Source organism: Odontesthes bonariensis, chromosome 4 (assembly GCF_027942865.1).
Source record: "Odontesthes bonariensis isolate fOdoBon6 chromosome 4, fOdoBon6.hap1, whole genome shotgun sequence".
In the NCBI taxonomy this organism is placed as follows: Eukaryota; Metazoa; Chordata; class Actinopteri; order Atheriniformes; family Atherinopsidae; genus Odontesthes; species Odontesthes bonariensis.
This window is the reverse complement of record NC_134509.1, coordinates 28,226,697-28,247,190: the sequence shown is the minus strand read 5'-3', so window position 1 is coordinate 28,247,190 and position 20,494 is coordinate 28,226,697. Positions and strand designations below refer to the sequence as shown.

Sequence of the window (20,494 nt, the reverse complement as noted above, 5' to 3'; positions counted from 1 at the left end):
AACCAAAGCAACAAAGCGAATAAATGCTGAACTATAGTGTTTTCAAGGAACTGGTTTAAAAGATGCTTTGATTCGTAAGTCCCAAAGTAAACATAATGGCAAACTGTATTACAGCACAAAAGTAAAAAGAGTTTCATGCTGAAAGAAGAAGACAAATTACCAGAAATTAGCAGTGTACCATCTGAATGAAATATCTTCTTACATAAGGTTTCTTCTAAATTCCAGTATCTGATCACCAAAAGATCATGGCATAACGCATATCACATGGCGTCGGTAAATGTCCACTTTACATAATTTCTCTCTTTCTGCATTTACCATGACCGTCCCATTCACACTCACATGTAAATCGGTGTCAAAACTTTCAGTTTGAACTATTCACACATGCATAATATACATTTTCATGTTAACATAATGAATGCAGATTTCAAAGGCACCAGTCAATGTTTTTCTTTCACATTCAGTGTGAAGTAATGTGTGTCGGCATAGGTCCCCACAACTGTGTCACAAGCTGCTGTGAGCACGTTCCTCTCGATCCATGATATGGCAAAGTAAACAAGTGCGTGGATTATGTTGAACTTAACTCGAATGAAATGAAATGTGATGCACAAAAACGAAAAAAATGAGCTTCCATTTCTTAAAATACAGTTTTATTTGTGAATTTACACAGGTTAGCAATACATCTAAAAGCAACTCCATTAGATAACCATTTATATAGGATTTTCACAGGTCACAAAGTAGCTTGGCTCATTCTGGCATGCCAAAGCGAAACTCTTTTTTTTAACTTTTTTTTTTTTTTAAATCTTTTTTTTATTTTTTTAACCAGAAAAAAAGGTGTATAGAGAGGCATGAGTAAAGCAAGGTGCAAACAGTTGGAAACAGAGAAGGAGAAAATGGATGCAATGCACATTCAGTTCATCTGGGAACAATTTCCGTTCATAAAATGGTTAATAAAAAAGAAAAAGAAGCCTAGTGCTCTCAGCAAACTAAAAGAGAAAAAAAAATGTACTGCAGTACGAATGGAAGATGAAAGAAAACATTTCCAGAAGGAGAGATGCAGTGGAAGAGAGAAAAATAAGACAGTCTGAGTGATAAAAACATGGTGTGTTAGTGTCAGGTTGTCCATTCTCCCTGCCCCTCTCTACTACACACACACATATATGCACTTCCATTTCCAAACTCACACCTTCTCCTACGTTTAGTTGTGTGACCTCAGCTCCTTGCCCAGAGCCGAAAAGCTATCATTTAACACAGCTAAAGATGCGCCCCTGCACCCTCCCACCCCAAATCCAATACTTCACATTGCTAGCTGGGATATTGGTACATCTAGTTAAACTGTTGGGGGAGGATATGTAGCAACCCATCACACTGTGGCTGAGCGGAGTTCAGCTGTGGGTCATCTGACTGTTGCAACATGATTGTGTTTACTAGAGAAATTACACGAGGGGAGGCTCTGTAAATAATGACCGGGCTTGCGTTGTGATCAAATAAAAATAAAACGTTCACATGACCTCCTACAGTAATGTTCCAGTTCTTGGAGGAAATTAATGGCAAAATAAGCAAGGAAGCGAAGCTGCTGTGAATGTGGCAACTTGTAAAACTATTTGAGATAGTTGAGATTTTGGAGCCTGAGGGGTGTCGATGCAGTCACTGCGGTGATTTAACCGCTGCGGTGATTTAACCGAGGTCTTGATTGGGGTCATAATGCCTGAGCAGGCAGATGAGAATCACAACCCTTGTCATATAAGGTAATGAAGGAAAATTACAACATGGCTTGACATTTTTTTTTCAAAAATAAACAAAAAACAAAACACACACACCACACAAAAGACATCCCCACTCCACTCTACCCATGATTCTTAATTTAGCTGGTGACTGATGATTGTTTGATGTTGTATCTCGGCAAAAATACTTGAGAAGTAGAAATCTTTTTTCACGTGTGACACCAATGAGATTATCTCTCTTTCCTTATTCGACCCACTTTCTCGGTCCTGACCTTTCTCAGACACCATGCCTTAACTTGCTACTTGCACAACTTCTACCAAATACTTCACAATCTCCTTCACTGGTGAAACCACTTACGACTGAAATGTGTGATATATACCACAAGAAAAAGTGCTGCACAACAGAGTAAAAATATATCGTTAAAAACCTATAGCCAACATATCCAGTTTTCAGATATCTGTGTTATATAGTAACTTTGTGCTCTGAAGATTAGGATATAATTCGAGCAATCAGGCATCACTACAGAACATAGCCAAATAAATTCCGTTCTTGCTAAAAAGAGAAAACATGCGTATAACATTTGACTTCTTTGAAACTTAAAAATAAGTACAAAAACAGGGTCGACTAATACCCAATTCGTGTTCAGTAAAAACAATCCAATTTCATGAGATGAGAAACTAGAAACAAACAGTGATGCTTTACTAAAATGAGATTGTTTGTCCCCCTTTCTTCCATTAAATTTGGCAAAGAAAAAAAAACAAAACACTGAGATGAAGACGACAAGATATGAAAATGCTACATAAATATGAGAATTGTGATAGGCTGCCAAGCTTCATCCTCATTATCCCTCGTCTCACAAACCTCGTCACTCGTCTGTAGTTCAACCACAAGCAGCTGAAGAGAAAGCCTGCATCAGAAGCCTGCACTTAAAGTAGCTTGAAGAATGTGAGAGAGCCAGATGAAGAGAAAACTGCTCCCACAGTAAATAAATCAACACAAACCCTCTGGCTGTTTTTTCTTTTCTTCTCAAGACCAGTTTTACAGTGTGACTTGAAATTTTATGTGGCTTCTCAGATCCCTATGCAGACTCAGGGAGAAAAAAAGACTCAACTTGTGCAGTTTTAAAACACTCATGCTGCAATTCAATCATTTCATAAAATTGGACCATGAGGGAAATACCCAGAGTGGCTTAAAGTTTAGTTTTCAGCCTGGGGAGAAAAAAAAGAAAAAAAAAAAAAATAAGAGGAGGAGCAGCCAGATATTTAGGATCTTAACGACCTTAAATGACACTTCCAAGGAGCCCCGCTTAGAGTACTGCATGAGTGATCAGGTGTGTAGACACATCAACATCTGCCCCCCCATCCCTCGTCTGCTGCAGTTTTTGTTTGTGGACAAACACACCGACCCTAAAAATTTCCCAAACATACTTGTTTCTTTGCATAGGAGAGATCTATTCTTTCTTTCTTTTAACATTTTTTGCTGTTAAATCGATCTTCTGCCTTTTTGAACATAAAACCTCTTGTTAAAAAAAAAAATCAAATCAAAGAAAATTAGAAACCAGAGACATAAAAAGACACTGAAAACAAGGACAAAACAAAGACATTAACCAGAAAATGGGGCTGTGGCTCCTCTTTCTTCTTCCTGACCAACCCGGGCGCCCGCTGACGCTTTGCTCTCAGGCCTCCGTCTTCTCTTTTTTTTTGTTTTTCTTCAGAAAGGACGGGGTGCGGAACTTCTTCTTCTTCTTGGTGTTGGGTGACTTGGAGGGGGAGCTCTCGGGGGACAAGGCCTCCTCGATCTTCTCTCCGGAGAGCACAGTGATCTCCACGCTCTCCACGCTGGTAGTCAGCTGACTGACGCGCTTTGACAGCTCCTCATCATGGTTGTCCTTGCCATTCATCAGGCCCCTGTGGTTCTCTGAAAGAAGGCGGCGGTAAGAGGCAAAACATACCCTATTAATAGACATTTAATAAACACCTATATGCTTTCCAATGATTGTTGTGACAAAGTAAATGTTATTACTTTGCCTATGCAGAACAATGGGTAATATGAAAAAAGACGCATTTCACGGTGGTGTCTTCAGTTTAAAGTTTAACAGTTTTGAGCGCTCAACTAAATTTTTTGCTGAAATATTTTCCAAAACAGGAGAACGTTTTAAAAGTGTTAATTTTTTTTGGCCTCAGAGCCTCGAATCATTTCAAGTTGAGATTGTGAGGCTCTTTTGTTAGATGTACTAAACACTCCACCTCCATTCATTTTGCGTTGAGCTTCCACTTCCTCCCACTCTCACGGGGGATAGTGTTCTACATATTTCATAATATCCCCGTGTAAAAACCCCAGTGACCTGATAGCCCAGAGAGTCTGCCCTCCTTTCAACTTAACAAAATGGAGCTTTGAACAGCAGGGCGAACCCACTCCCGTAATGAATGTTCACGTAACAGGCCTGATAGTGTCGCATCCTTTTTCTCTGGGTTGCAACTGCAGGTTAGGGAATCCAGGACATTGCTATTATGTTACTACACAAAAACATCCAGGCCTTCTCAGGATACGTTCATCCTAACTAAGCACACAGTGCGACATTAAAAAGCTGCACGTACAACAACTGACCTGGTTTCAGCATAACAACTGGCTGACCTCATAACGGTGGCGTCAGAAAATATGGGCCCCCTGAGTCAGTGTGCTGTCACTGGATAATTGCTATTGTGTGGTTTTGCGTGTTTGTGCTGGAAGGAAGCTGACAGGAACTCAATCCCACAGTGTCTTTTATTTACAACTTGTAATGGGGGCCTTTTGTGATCTTTGTGTTTCTTGGAAGGACATCAGCTACCTTCAAATGTCAGACGCAAGAACCTATGTGTTCATAGACACAATACTGTCCATCCTAACAGCAGCAGCAGTCAACATGCAACGTCACGACATTACTGAACGCTTGTGCCATTGGTGCAAGAGGTGCGTTGTGTTTTACACTCAAGAAAAACAGGAAAACTATTAGATTTTTGACGATTTTGTTCCAATTAGTTGTAGATGTAAGACTGACATTCCCACATTTTGGTGGAGACATAAATTTGATAAGATGAGCACCGGTGTCACAACGAAGTATGCAGCTGCTGCTATGAGAAGGTTTGACTTAGCTTAGCACAATGACAGAAAAAGTGTTCTGTGTCCCGAAAAGACTGCAATGTATGTAGTAATTAACGATAAACTACCTGACAAAACTGCAGTTCCTAGAAAGATCACTTGAGGGTGTTTTCCAAAAGCGAATTAAACACCAAAGATCCCCATTTCAAAATACCTAACTCATCAGGAGAAAAAATTTGGTTGTTTTGTGTTAAAATTTAAATTATTAAGGATTATGGTTGGGGTTGATTTGAGTGAGAATTTAACTATTTAAAAGATTTGGAAAGTGCCCTCGGGTTCTTAGTCAAATGCAGCCTCGCTTTTGGAATAAATGTGCCTTCTGAGCCAAACCCTAAAGATTTTCTCTCAGAATTTGTTCTACTAGAAATTCTCTAGGAATCAGAGGAGAGACAGAGATTAGGTTCAGGCAACAAAATGTATTGTTCAGGGTTAGGAAAAGATTGTAGTGTGGATAAACTTCTCCCTTTTCCATTCCTTTGCATTTCTTGCTGTAAAACCATACGACAGGAGACTAACTGGCTGCAGCCATCTTTTATAAAAATTCAATAGGTAAAGCACGTTTGTAAGCTTTAGAGGTGATGTAAGGTGTATTCTGAATCCCTGTTCATGTATGACAATGGTATCAATCTTCATGTAGAACATTTTCTAAATATTTGTCTACAATGAAAATCAATCCATCGTAAGCAAACATTGCTCATTTCAGCATTTATACTTTAAAAAATGGATAGTGTATCAGTGGCCTTGCACAAGTTCTTAACTGGCATTCAACTCTGAAATCGTAGATGTCCCCAAAGGAAAAGCTTTTAAAACACGAGGTTGGTGACAAATCTGATGGATTATCCATCTCAAAGATATCTGTTCAACTTCTCATCGTTGCACTGAACTGAATGATAACCAGCAGCTCTGGCTGTAATGACCTAAAAGTAAGTGTTTTTTAAGGTTCATTCTCATTTTCTAGAGGGCACAGATACATTTTCGTGACCAACATTAAAAATGTATTATGAGAAGGGCAGAGAGATCTTGAATATATGAATGAGATACTTAAAGTTTCATTTAGACAGGTTTGCTTTTGTATGAAAAAATCATTAGTACAGCATACATTTATGTTAATTAGTGTAAGCACTGCACAGTGAGCGTTTTTTAAAAGCATTTTGACCCTCATGCTCATACACTGACACACATCTGATTTTAAAGACAAAGAGCGTGGCAGCGAGGATCATTCAGAAAAAGACTCCGTCTCTCTGTGTGAGTGATACCTTCTTTAGCTGGAGTGCTTTGCGGAGACTGGGTGAGAGACAGAGACTGAGAGAGAGTGGAGCCGTCGTCAGAGGTTAGCTCGTGCTCGCCATCTGCAGGGAGGGGTCAGGGGGAGGGAATGAGGAGTGATGAGAGGATTGCAGAGTGGTGTGTGAGGAGGGGGGTAAAAGTAAAGGGACCACAGCAGGAATGAATGGCATGAGAGGTTGGAGGGATTTAGGATGGGAGGGGATGGAAGGGAAGGAGGGAGGGGGGAGGTTGAGAGATTAGTGGTAACACACACGTTAGAATCAGGCCATGCACAGCTGTTTTCCCACAAAACTTTAAAAAAAAAATCCTAGCCTGCTGATCATCAGGCTCTCATTGTGCTGTGACTCTTTCTTTCATTCCTGCGGGTGGCTGAACATCCTTTGTGAGATGTTGTTGAGCCCTAATATCTCAGTGAGGAGGCAGATGCTGTGAGCAGCAACTTAATGGCTGCGTGCAAGACCACCAGAATAGCCTCCGTCTCCCTGCACTGACAGTTTTACTCCACTACAAATCTAAATGCACTGTTGCAATGAGCAATGGCTCAGTGATTCAGCAATATAAATGTATATTCAGTTTCACTGGAATCGTATTATGACTACAACTACTATTCAAAAGTAATTGATGTTATATCCAAGTAGCCTGAACAGCCTTTTGACCTGTTTTAAAAGAATTACACTATTATGAAATATATAAATGGCCAAACTCTCTCTGTAATGTTACAGCAACATTATCTAAATATCATGTTCAGCCCTGATCAGAAGAGTTCTGAGTTCAGAACTGGGAATGATTTAACATTTTTGTGATGCCTTGAAAATAAAACTTCATGTCCTTTCTAAGCTTACAGAACTAAGCTTTCTAAGCTTTCCTTCAACATCACCATCTTTATTAGTTTTAAACACTGATTAGTGTAAGTGAGTGACATTCCCAAATCACTTATATTAGCACACATTCAGCTGGAAGTTGTCACAGTCACACACAGCTCCTCCAAGCACAGCATACAGAGCAAGGCAGTAGAACAGCTCGGTGTGTGCACCTCAAAGTGCTCATAATTTCTGCATGTATGCTGTGAAAAAAAAAAAAAAATGGGTGACAAGCAAAATATTGAGATTTAAAGCATCAAGTCAGTTTAAAATGTTGAATGCAATCTGCCTGCACCCCGTCGTGTTAAATTTCTCTCTTAAGAAAGTGCATCTCTCCCAGAACCTCCATCAGACAGTTCTCAGCCCACAGTTAAAATAAGCAAATATAATGTACATATTTATGCACTTCACAACGTGTGCTTTAGCTCATTTTTCCACATTTAATGTGAAAATAGGCCTTTTGGTTTAGAAAACAAATTAGCATACATGTTAAGGACACTAATCACAGGCTGAGCCTTTAAGCATGAATGTGCCCGTTTGTGTGTGTGCAGGCCACGCATGTATCAGGCCCCTCCAGACGGACTCCAGCTTGCATCCAGATGGGTCGCCGGGGATTCATGGGGCTGTGGGGGCAACAGTGTCTTAGCAACGGGCCTCATTCATGTGGTGGGTGTGAAGACCTGCTGTCAGTTCGGTCTGCTATCTTAGTCATACTGGCCTCTCATACACAGACACACACACAACGTGCACCAACTTTCATATGCACATACAGAAAAGCACATTTAGACTCATCCATCACATGCATCAACACATGCCCCATCTCCCAACACGCACACTATATGTTCTCTATTGATTTTTCTTATCCCCTTTCTGAGAGACAGTAGGACTTGGAGCTAATATGATTAGCATTGAGTATCGTGTGTGTGTGTGTAGATACAACACAAGTACGGCAGCAGTATAGCCTGTGGGAACAAAGGCTGATGTGAAAAGATGTATCTGTGTTGAGGGCACCAAACCAACATCAAGAACCACTGATGAAAAAAGGCCCACTGCTATGTTAACCTCATGCCATCAGCATCTAGACAAAAAAATATTGCACTTGAACACGCCGTGAAGATTACTTCCAACTCCCAGCTTGGTCGCAGGATTAATGCCTGAACAAGAGGGCGTACCTCTGCAGAGGAGAGGGGAGCAGTAGTCTAAACATTCTTCAATAAGGTAGAAAATGTAAACAGAGCAATGTTTGTATGAAAATCAAGTTATTATTAGCTCAGTTTTTAGTTTCCAATGCATTGTAGTTCTAGTTTGATGTGTTACCATGCATCTAGACTAATTCAAAAGCTGTTGAACTTCATGCCAACAGACCATGCTGATTTTCTTTGATACATTTATGCTTTTTATAAGCAGTTAAGCTTCATAAATAGAAAATATTGTAGTTAATGTCACATTAACACATGGAGCTCATTCACTATGCTGAACAGCTGATAAAAATGATCTCTGTCACAGACAGACCCAGCAATGATTCAATATGTTGAAGTATATGAGAAAATCTCAACGGTGTCCAACGCTGCCAACGTGTCTTTACACACAGAGCAACGTTTTTAGCTGCGGTTTTCAGCTTGATATACAAGAGCCAATGGGACTGCTGCTCATGAGACAGGCTGCAAATCTGAGTTTACACGAAAGTTTCTCACCTACTGAGGGACTGAGAGGGCACAACTCGAACTCTAGATGCGTTGCAACCAATCTGTGAGTCAAGATTTAAGGACGAGGAGGGAGAGAACTGTTTAAGTTCAACATGAAATCTGCTCCAGATGTTTAGTCTGAGCTGCTTGTTAACAACTTCAACAAAACAGCATATCTGTCTGAGGGTCTTATCTTCTAAAAACATTTGAAGTTGCTGACAACACTAGAAAGAATATGAACTCTACAGGCTCAAAGCCATATTGCATTTTTCTTTCTCTCTTTTTTTAATTATCTATTTATTTTTTTAGATATTACAACAGGGATAATAAAACAATACTGGTTTATGAAACGTTATTGCTAACAAGATAAAAACTGAATTACAAGAGATCTAAAACCGTAATTTCTCAGTCTCTCGGGCAGGTGGACATGTGAAATTAAAGCCACTTCGGAGCTCAATCCTTGCTTCTTTCTTGTAAATTATTACTACTCTTCTCATCAACACATGAAAGGTCACATATCTTGAAAACAAGAAATCACATCAAGTGGTGCCAACGCTGCATCATAGGGAGAAGCAAGCAAATGTTTCAGCAGGTCTGAAAAGGGATATCCATCCCTTATATCTGGTTTCAGTGGGTGGAAGACAACTCTGAAGCGAACTCCTCCTCCTCAAACTAATCTCTCCCGATCTGGCTCGCATATTGATCACTGATCTGATTCATTTCAAGCCTGCCAATATTTTGTTATAAAGCGACCCTTCACAGATTTGACTGTGTGTACATGAGTTTGCACGTTTGTGAGAGTGTGTGTGTGGGTGTGGGTCGTACCGCTGAGGCCCAGTTGCCTTCTCTCCACGTTCTTGCGGTACTCCTCCAGTTCTTTTTGTGACAGCTCACTAAAAGGGTTGGGAGGAAGAGGAGCCATCTGCTCCTCCTCTGTGGGCACGTATGGCTGGGGAGGAGGCAGGGAGAGGGGTGAGCATGGGAGCACACACACATGCACACAAAGACACACTTGCAGACTGATGTAAATGCACAAATGTGAAGAAAAAAAAGGCACAAACACTGATTGTGACGGAGAGAGACAATGATTCATTACAGTGTAACTACAAGTTTTCATGTGGAGATAAAAAAAAAAAAAAAAACATCTTATCATCTCCTCTACGTTTTACATCACAAAACATAGCGCACTCATGCACACTCAACATACTCATAATATGACATTTATGAGATTTGCATGTAAAAATACGTCATAACGACAACCATGCTTTAACAAATCCTCACACTTCAGCAATCCACAAAAAGAGTAGAAAAACATTGTGTAAAACAGAAACTAAACTGGTGCAAATACATTAATAATGGAAGTCCATCTTAGAGCAGTACAACATGCAGCGCTTTCTTTTCTGGATAAAGTAAAAAGAACCACTGCAAACAGGAGCAATAGTACAATGAATATTTACCAGAACTTTTATCTGCCCCAGATCCTTCAAGACAAGACACCACAAAACCATCAGCACCAGCGTGGCTCAATCAGATATTTTTACTTTAATCATCCTGTAAATTTCATTATAATTATTGTCTTTTTTCACTTCCTGTTATAGTGCAGCTTTCAAAAGGTTCATTTTCCTTTGGCAAGACATGCTCACTTGCCTCCACCTAGTGGCGTCATTAAACTGTCCATACTGCCACAACAAGCTCCTTATCTCATTTTTAAATTGCACACGCTCAACTCCTGCATTTATGTCCTCCCACCAGAGGTGTGAGCAGAGGAGGCAAGGACAGACACGAGGAGAGAGGAGAGGAGGTGAGAGGCATTTGACAAAATGAGACGCTTTTGCTTCACAGCTATCATTTTAAACCAACGCCTACTAAATACGACGTCTGACAACTGCATCATCTAACCAATGTTTAGCTGCAAAACTTTATCTAATTATTACTGTCAGCATCAAATTTGTTTATGAAAAAATAAGATATTTACTCTGAACTCAATTTAAAGTGTGAATTAACGTGCATGCCCCTTTAGACGCTGCAGCTGCTATAAAACCTTCAGCAAAGGATAAACCGGTGTATCCTCTCCAACAGCTCCAGGCGAGCCTCGTCTCTCCTCGATCCTCTCTCCTCCAGGTTTGTTTTAGGACTTGAAACATCCCTTAAGATATTTTGCTGGAATGATTTCTGGGTCACAAGCAGGAGGATGTGGAGAGAGGACACGAGGAGGCTGAAATTAGAGAAATGAGTTGAGCCTAAGGAGGGCAGTGATGCGCTCACTTTGTGAAGGAGCCCGTGTGTCTGTCACCATGGCAAAACGTGCTGCGGCACCAACTGCCTCCGCCTCAAGATGTTTGTGAGATTACACGTGGACACATCACTTACAGGCATTTAGAGAACGTAATATCACTGACCCATGTTTATCATTCTTCTTATTGTATTGAAATAAAATAAATATATTACATTGTGCTATTATTGTTGAATATTACAGCATAAAAATAGAAAATAAAAGAGAACAATTGAGATTCTAATAATAAAAAATTAATCTAAAAACAGGGAATTGATTTTATAGGGCTTTGTTTTCACTTTGAATTCTTTAAATTGCTCTGTTTGATACCAATTTTTTTTTTTCTTATCATTTCTTATCTTATATTGAAAAACAAGGCCCTCATTGTCTGACTTTTTTTTTGTCTTTTAAAAAACAAAACCTCTGGTTTAACTTTAACATAAAAAAAAAAGACAATCTGCTTTGTTACAAGTCGTTTTGTGAAACCTGAAAGCATGTCTGGCGGAAGTGTTTAGCACAACTGAATCGGACAGTTTCAGAAATAAAGAAAGTTCTCACCCGTCGCGGTTCATCAACAGGGATGCCTGCAAGGAGCTGAGAGCGCGGCCCTGATGTCATCACATCAAACCGGTTCTGCTCCCTGATCTGTAAGCAGGACAAAACGCACAATGATGTCATCAGGAAGCCTTAACAGCCACTCAGAATGATGAACTCACCCCCCCAAATAATTCAGGTGATTGACATGAGGTCTCATGTTATATCTGGAGCTGAAAGTTTTAAAAATATATGGATATATATTCACAATGTCCTACAAAATGTAATCTAACAATAATTTGTGAAAATATATATTTTAGTAGGAATTGAGGCTGGGCACTACGAGCATGAATTAATATACTATTCATATGTTTCTAGGTTGAACATCAATATACAATAGATATTGTAATTTATATATACTGTCGGTTTTAACTAACACTGAGATGTCACAAGCACTTTTAATTTAGTTATTATATTAAATTATTTAAAAATCCTTGTGACTTAGCCACTGAACCTTTTGCCTACACTGACAAATTATCTCATTATCTTGAATAGTATTATAAGTATCTCTCTATCCCTTCATGCACTTACTGAACTGCAGTGAAGCAAAGATGGACAGTAAGGGATCGTCTTAACACAGAAAGTTAAGTCATTCTGGTTTGTTTAAAAGGTTGCTTCATTTTTTGCATGTTCTTTAAAGGGGGTTGGCTACACTTTGTCCAAAAAGAAACCCCTCAGTTCAGTTTTGTTAAACGTATTTCACAGTTTTATATAAAGAACTTGAAATTAAAATGATGCTTCTTTGTTCTTTACACATGTATCATTTCTGGTTCTGGTGATTTGAGTGCAGTCAGTCCTTTTAGATTCTCAAAATGTCCATATTTTTATGCTTCTGCTTTAAATGTGAGTCACAGCATCGGGTTATCGCTAAAAATGGTGACGTTGTCGGCGATTGCTGATGCACTCACTTTGTTCCTCTTATCTCGCACCTCACTGGGGTCAGTGTTGAGAGGGACAAACTGGTTGGGGTCCTCAATCCGGATCGGAGTTCCTGTTTCGTCCGCCTTCATCCACTGTGATGAGCAGAAAAGTGAGAACTGATGTTCTCAAATCACTCAACTCAACATACTCTGATGATCACAAAACAAAATCATTATCCTCTTCAGCCACTAGATGGCTGTGTAGTATAATTATTTCTTTTTTTTTTTAAGCAGAGGAGACAACTCTGGATACAGGAGATTTTAATGAGAAAGAAGAAACTTTATTGCCCACTTTGAGGTGAAGCTAATCCCAACAGCAACACACACTAACTGCTCACCGTGGTCGTCCGGCTGTTGTAGCGGTCCTCTCCACCTTCCACGCTGACCTTGGTGTAGCTGTTGGGTGAGTTAAGCCAGCGTGTCTTCTCCCTCTGCTGCCGCTGTTGCAGGAACTTAAAGGGCAACCGTGTGGCGTCACTGTCCTCCTCAAACATGAACGCTGAGACAGTGGCGGGGATCTCCACTTCGCTCTTGTGCCTCGGTTTCTCCCGCACGATAGGGTGTCTGTAGGCATAGCCTGTTCTGTAGCCCTGATAATCCAATGAAGATCATAGGGACATCTTATTTTCTGTTGTCTGAAATGATTTGGAGTCACGAGGGTCTTGCTATATAATTGTGTAGTTCTACATCCATTCCTACAACTATATTTCAAGGGAATTATGGACATTTTTATAAGGACACAGCTCATGTCATTAAGAATATTCAATAAAAAGGTTTGTTTTATCAACTTTCCCAGATGAGTGTGAGAAATGAGTATTCATTCTGTGACTTCTTTTCTTCCTGTAATGCTGCTTGGACTGTCTTTTTAATAGTCAGTCAAATGGAAAAGACAGAGGAAAACAGAATTGTGACCGCAGGGTTTCTGGCACCACAGAGGACAGAGTCATGGAGTCATTTCCTGTCTGACCCTTTCTCTCACATCCCTCTCCCTCAGTCCCCCCCTTCCTTTCTCTATGCTTTATCCTCATCTTTCTGTTTCTCGCATTCCCATTTCCCCCTCTCTCTGTGTCGCTGCTGTTTTTCACACAATTTTCCACACGCAGCTTTTCTTTTCATCTAAACCTCGTGGTCAAAGCTGACCTTTCAACTTGACTTCATCGCCCAACTGAGCTGGCGAGATCTTTTCCGGAAACATCCTTCTTTATATTCAGACATTTCAATACATTCACAGCTGGAAGCTTGTTGAATTTCTATTCTGACTGAGGAGAAGAGAGGAAAGTAAAGTAGCTCCACTTCTGATTTCTACAAACTCACCACTGTGCCTTGGTTTTGTACCAAAATCACAGCCTTATCTGATACAAATGCAAAGTTTATGAAGGGTGTGAATAGATGGATGCTATGAAAAGAGGGAAGACAGGGAGATGAGCTGTTCATCAGGGTGAGAGGCAATGACTCATTGTAAGGAGAATTAAAGAAGAGAGATTCTTAGAGGGAAGCATAGAGAGATGGAAAGAGTGGGGTGAAGGTGAAAAAATCTCTGGCTAAATGTCTGATCAAGAGGAGGCATCATCACTTCTGAAGCCTACAGACTCACCAGATTATCCAGCATCCTCATCAGAGACTCAAACTCCAGCTCGCCGATCTTCCACTTGTATTGACCGGCCATATTGACGGCCGCCGCTGAGGCCACGGCGAACACCCGCGATTTGTACTTTTCCTGGTCAAGCACTATGAGGTTGTCCACCCCACCAGCACATGAGATGGCATGCACCTAAAAACACAAAGATTAGACACGGGGAGAAGCAAGTGAGCTGCCACTGATTATTGATGGCTTATGCAACGCAATATAGGCAGAAAGGTCCCCATCGGCCATCTTTGCCATTAGATCATACACTTAAAGGAGAATCAACATGGACAAATATTCGGCTTCTCATGCTGAGGAAAGACGACCTTTAGCAAAACCAAAATGAAATACTCCTCAACGTAACGCCACCATAGCTCAGAATATATAGTGCATGCCATACAACAAACATGTCTGAAGGGATTTATTTATAGATATTAAGCTGGGCTTTGAAGGATGGATTATTGTTTTCTTTTGGAGAGGAGATTTAGGAGATTTAGTATGATGTCTTACAGAAGGGGGAGACAACCCTTCATCTTGAAATCTACCATGTTTACAAGTGAACATACAAGTTTATAGAAATAAAACACTGTATATAATATATATATAATATAAGCATGACATTTAATAGGAGCCAGAAATGGATGCTTAATCAGTGATCAGTATTTCATCATTTAGTCAGTTTTCTTAGTGACTCAGTGAAAAAAATATGAGGAACACCACCTTTTTCTAAGTGCTACTTTGGACCGACATCAACAGCAACACATCAGATTGTTACTCCCTTCATCAAACTTCCAGTAGCCTGATTATAAAACCTTGTTTCGCCAACATTTTCTGCATGGCTGGAGATTATGAGTTACAGAGTGTTGTTAAAATAGTGTGAAAGCAGCTGTGGAGAGATTAAATTTAGTTTGCAGTTGGCTCTATGCCTGTGTGTACCTGGATTTCGCAGGCATACTGGGCATTATAGATGTAGTGAAAGGCCTCTTCGATGGTCTCCCCGAGAGCAACCACACCGTGGTTTCTCAGCACCAAAACCTGGAACACACACACATATACAACTCTCAAAAACAGCAAGGCCATCAGATCAAACAGAGCTGTTTTATCCCCGTCCAACACGCTTTTAATATCTTTGTATGGTTATGTAACCACAAAAATATTTTCCATATTCATTTATGTTCTATATTAAAGAGACAGAGAATCATACACACACCACATCTTTACGATTAGATATTATTTTCTCTATAGCATAAAGAACAAGATATAGAACTCCCTTTCTCTAGAATATCTGATTTGTTTGGACCAAATTATTTAAACTGAACCTCGACTAATACGACTTGTATGGCTTATTAGATTGACACTGGCTTTGGCCGTACGGTATTTAAAACACTCAAGATGCCTTTATTTTTACACCACTTCTAGTCGGCCATTGTTTTTTAACTTTGCAATGTATTATGGGTAAAGGTGGCATCATATGTCTGAAAGCTAAAACTGTTAAATTTAAAAAAAAGTCCCAAATTGTTCATTTCTGATAAAATTGTGGTTCATTTTGTTATATTTTAACTTTAATTGTTCTGGTTTAAAGATATTTATTTATGTGAGGGTAAGATTAACTCTCAGGTTTAATCCCCAACGGAAGGAGTGAATCATATCAAGAGTGATGGTAATAAAAACAGCTTTCAGTGTTAAACCTCTGTGAAAGCAGACCTCATGTGTCTATCAATGGTACATAGAAACAAAATGGGACATAATTACATCAAAACTTTTAGTCTCTCATCACAACAAGCAACACCCATGAGCCATTTCCCTTTTGCACTAGTTGACAAATGTAGCAAATGCATCAGGAAAGAGGTGGCAAGAAAACAGCCAGTGCTAGTGAAGACTCGCTTTACTGTCCTTATTGCCTTTCAATCGGAAACTGAAATGACGTCCGTACTGTAGTTTGGTAAAAGCTGTATCACTATTAAAATGGTAACTAACTGTCGACTTCATGTAGTTCAAAAGGAGAAAAATTCTGAAATAATAAAAAATAATTAAAGTGTTTTAACTCCAGATTTTGAATAGGAAAAGGTAATTACAACACATTCAAGTCTTATTAGTTGGGGCTTCTTTGAAGAAGGATGAGAACAGTCCAACTGGAAGCTCAGAACAGAGTTTTCTTGATCCTCCTACCTTCGTTGTAGGCCCCAGGGCCTTCTGCAGCTCTCTGCGCTCCTCCTGGTCGTCCAGGCTGCCCTGGTAGTTGTAGTAGGCGATATCACCCAAGATCAGCGCCTCCTGGGAAATGGGCAGGATGCCACATTTCATTGATGACACCTACAGGAGGAGAAAGGTGAGAAGGGAGCAGTTTTATTCATCTGGGTATGCAGCTGAAACTTCCCTGGATGCTTCTATGTGAGGAAAGTCTTTCATCACAGCACTGAGGAGCCTCTTTGCTGTCACTGTGCAGCAATTTGAAGGCTATTACTCCCTCACAGCTGAGGCATCAACGTTTATCTTGGCACAGTCTGGTGTCAAGTAAACTTACAGCTGCTGTGGCAGGAGTGTGCACGTGTAAGATGCAGCGAATATCTGGACGCATGGAGTAGATGGCAGCATGGGGGCTGAAACCTGCTGGGTCGATCCTCAGGTTGGTGGAGCCCTGCTCAATCACGTCCCCGATGATGTTCACCTTCACCTGAGGATGTGAGGACAGAGTCACAGTCAGAGTCTGCTTTTAATGTGGTACACCTCCATTCATTTTTATCCCAAACTTTTGTATGAACTGGATTAAAGACACTTAAACTCAGGCTGCACAAATGTGATAGAAACATTATAATGGCTCTCCTGAGAGAAGGGCTGCAGGAAAGCAAGGGAACACATTCTGTAAAACAAAAACAGTCCAGGATCCTCAAACGATTAAACACAAAAACAGATCCACCCCCTTGACACATAAACATAGTTAATAACACCCAAACATCAACCAGGCAGACATTAACACAAGTTCAAATTACAAGTTCAAAGTGTGACGACAGAAATCACATTATCAACAATCTCTGTTCTCCGTCTGCTCCTCTCAAGGAAATGAATTGGAGCGCTACCAGGAAACATAATATGGTCAGGGAGTGGACATGATGTCCTTTACTTCTACAACTTCATTACCAGCCAGTTAGCAGTTATTAGATTACATGACAGGAGGGAAAAAAATTAAAGGCAAAGATAGAGGTAAAAGACCTAAGGAAAGGGATAAGCTGTGGAAAAGTCAGAATGAAGAGAGGTAACTGGAGAGACTTCACTCTAAAACCTAAAGGAAGAGCAATGATAAAACTGACTGTAGACTGAAAACACAGCTCTGCCTGCAGTCCCTGTATATCACTGTAACAACATGTTGTTCAGTGATACAAACCAGAACCTATCAGCTCACATTTCTTTTTCAAAATGTAAAATCCACCAGGATAGGAAAGGAAATGTATCATCCAGCCTGATGGTAATATATCACAGCTAGTACAAACTGAGATGGATGTAGCTGTGAGGGACTGCAGTCGTGAAAAACTGTGCTGGGATATGTGTTTCAAAATCACATGGCAAATGACTTTATGCAGTTTTTAGAAAAGAATAGGTATCTGATGCAAGTAACTAGTCAAAAAATATATCATGATAAATGTATATATATATATATGAGAACAGCTGAGAACTACATCTCTTTATTCACCAACTTTTCATCATTTTGTCTTTAAATGCATTCAAAATAAAGGGATACCTTTAATGGTAGCTTCATTTTCTAACACTGCTTTTTATGTTAGTAAAGTATACCAATTACACCCATCTATTCAGAAATGCATCACATGTCCCTACAAAGCCACAGTGCAAAACAAAGCCAGCCAAAACCAGAACAAATTTGGAAGCCCTTTAAGTAGCTTGTAGAACAAAAACAGGGCTTTTTAGCTGAAGACTGGTTTTATTTTATTTTGAATGCATGCACGGCTGGGCTGGCTCCCACAGCACAGAGCTGCTTGACTTACAAAATACAGAAAGGGAAAGTGACTTCCTTCACATAAACTTCACATTCGCTAACATATCAGGGTTAGAAAAATGATTTAGCCCTTTATTCACCGGTGATTAGATAATGTAAAAACTGCTTTCCTTATGTGCAAATTTCCTGCATAGGATCTGGAAAACAAAGTCATGTTTTCTACACAGAGTTTATATAATTTGAATTTGCTCACATAACGGTAAAAATAACAGAGTTCATATTTGAGTTTGCTGGTCATATTTGGGTCAACTCAGGTTGAAAATCCAGGGACGTGTCCTATGTGGTGCTCAGCCTTTTAACGGCCATATGGATGTTTGGCCACACGACTGTATTGATCTTTTATCCAGCAGAGGGAAGTGAATGGTACCACCCGAGCGTAAGTAACTACCGCCATATTAGTCTCCACACAGCCACAGCCAGCTGGCAGGCGATCAAACATCGATTGGGTTACATCACATGCCCAGAGCTGCATTAGTTCACCCTGTCACGTCCTTCAAAATGCAGTCTGCCCATCAAATAGCGCTTCAGCTGGGAGGTATTGATGAATGTGGCTCTTCTAATTCCAAAAAGATGCCAAAGGACATGTCAGAAAGAATCTGGAACGCAATGCAGCTGAGAGTAAGAGGATGATGAGAAGGTGACAAGGAGAGTAGGCCTAAAGTAGACACACGGACAACTGAAACCTGAATATTAAATCCATTAATATCTTCCAGGATAATTCCAGTTTAAGTAAATGGAATAGCTTGACTTCTGACCCTCTAATGTGAAGGTAGTCTTTTATAATTATAGTTAAAACATCAAATGGGAAACTTTTCAGTGTACTCAAAGTGAACTAAATGAACCAAAAGCACAGCAGCTGACTGCTCTGACAGCTGAAATATGTTGGAAGGGAGGAGGATATAAAAAAAACAAACCAAAGCTAACTGCTCTCCTGCCTTTTCTCTGATGCAACATCCATATGACCCCAAGACAACCTCCAGAGTCTTTATTCTGGATGACTTCCTCTTAATCAATCTCCATGCTTCTCTAAACACTTGAACTCAACCATGTAACTAGAGACTTCAATGGAACACAACAAACTGAAAGAGGAGAAGAAGTAGGGGAGGAGATTAGAGAGACGGATAACGGCAGCTGTGACTGACAGGAAATAAAACACAAACTAAAAACAGTCAATGAAATCTGGAAGTCCCAGACTTCTGTCTGCATCTGCATTACAAATAATTGTAAAGCCAAAATTTCATTTTGAATTGCGTTCTTCTATGATTTGAAGCTGGGTGAAGAGTTTCACTGTGCAGTAACTGTCTGGGACATGATTGATGATGCTATGTGACAGCTTTACTTCAAGCTAAACTACAGGCTTGTTATAAAGTGTCAAAATAAAGTTTTGGCAACACAGGCTCAGCATTCGTAAAAAAAAAAAAAAATATGTAACCCACATATATGACACTATAAGGTTGAGCAGAGGAAAATACATTTTAGCTGTTAGCCTTTCTTTCAGCTAATAGGTGGCAGCAAACCAACATGTTCTGTTTTTCTTTACAGTATATTTAGTGAATAATTACTTTGTAATTGAATGACGGCTTCAATAGTCTGAGACTGTTTACTTAAAGGTGGGGTAAGGGGTTCTTTTTCTGGAGCATTTTTTTACATATTGCTTGAAATACTCTTCACACCCCCATTGCAACCAATTAATTAAAAGTTTTGACACAAAAATGAAAAGTTTTAGTGGCCTCTAGAATGAACAATCCAGGAAAAACACTATCCAATCATACTGAACGGACCGTTAACGATGATTGGATTCCGATGCGTCTATCAAACTGCCATCTGCTCCTCCCTCCCCCTCCTTCCCCCTGTGCGCGTACCCTTCTTCGTGAACAAATTACGCGTGCCCAGAAGCTTGGCAGGAAGCTAAACTAGAGCCAGCTTGGCTAGCACCTAGCATTATTAAACGGTTCATTATGATGATGAAAGGTATTTTCTTACCTGTGAATCCGCCATGAGAAAAAGTTAGCAAAAGTTAGCCAAACCAATCGATGCTTGCTGTCAGAACAGCGCTCGTGCACCTCCGTGCTCGTGAACAAGCATTGCGCGTTCATGTACTCTTGAGGCGTGGCTTCGGGGGGAAGTCTGAAGAAAGGGGTTGGGACTTTTGACCTGTGTATTTTCAAAATGCAGCTTCGCTGGACTTAAAATCCAGGATCTCCTACCCTACCTTTAAGGACTGTACAGCATCTAGACATATTTGTCATATTGAGGTAGCTAATTAATATGAGCTAACTGGAGCTTTCCGGGGGCTGAGAAGTTCAGTAAGATGTTACCTAAACTTCACACAATGTCTACATGCAGACAGCTAATCCAAATTTACCCAAAAAGGAAAAAAAGT

General features: G+C 40.1%; 1 protein-coding gene across 7 annotated transcripts in view; it reads right to left on the bottom strand.

The window, feature by feature from the left end:
* Nucleotides 1–630: 630 nt before the first annotated feature.
* add3a (adducin 3 (gamma) a) overlaps nt 631–20,494 on the bottom strand; it is a 102,388-nt gene continuing 82,524 nt past the window's right edge. For 4 of the 7 annotated variants that reach the window (XM_075463828.1, XM_075463830.1, XM_075463829.1 and 1 more), the window contains 11 exons: nt 16,627–16,776; nt 16,272–16,415; nt 15,039–15,137; nt 14,073–14,249; nt 12,817–13,068; nt 12,467–12,571; nt 11,523–11,609; nt 10,150–10,173; nt 9,518–9,641; nt 6,117–6,209; nt 631–3,639 (listed from right to left, as the gene is read on the bottom strand). In XM_075463828.1, coding sequence (XP_075319943.1) covers nt 3,398–3,639; nt 6,117–6,209; nt 9,518–9,641; nt 10,150–10,173; nt 11,523–11,609; nt 12,467–12,571; nt 12,817–13,068; nt 14,073–14,249; nt 15,039–15,137; nt 16,272–16,415; nt 16,627–16,776 — 1,497 coding nt within the window. In that variant the 3' untranslated portion in view covers nt 631–3,397. The remainder of the gene's footprint in view (nt 3,640–6,116; nt 6,210–9,517; nt 9,642–10,149; nt 10,174–11,522; nt 11,610–12,466; nt 12,572–12,816; nt 13,069–14,072; nt 14,250–15,038; nt 15,138–16,271; nt 16,416–16,626; nt 16,777–20,494) is intronic. The other 3 variants (XM_075463832.1, XM_075463831.1, XM_075463833.1) reach the window with 3 other exon arrangements.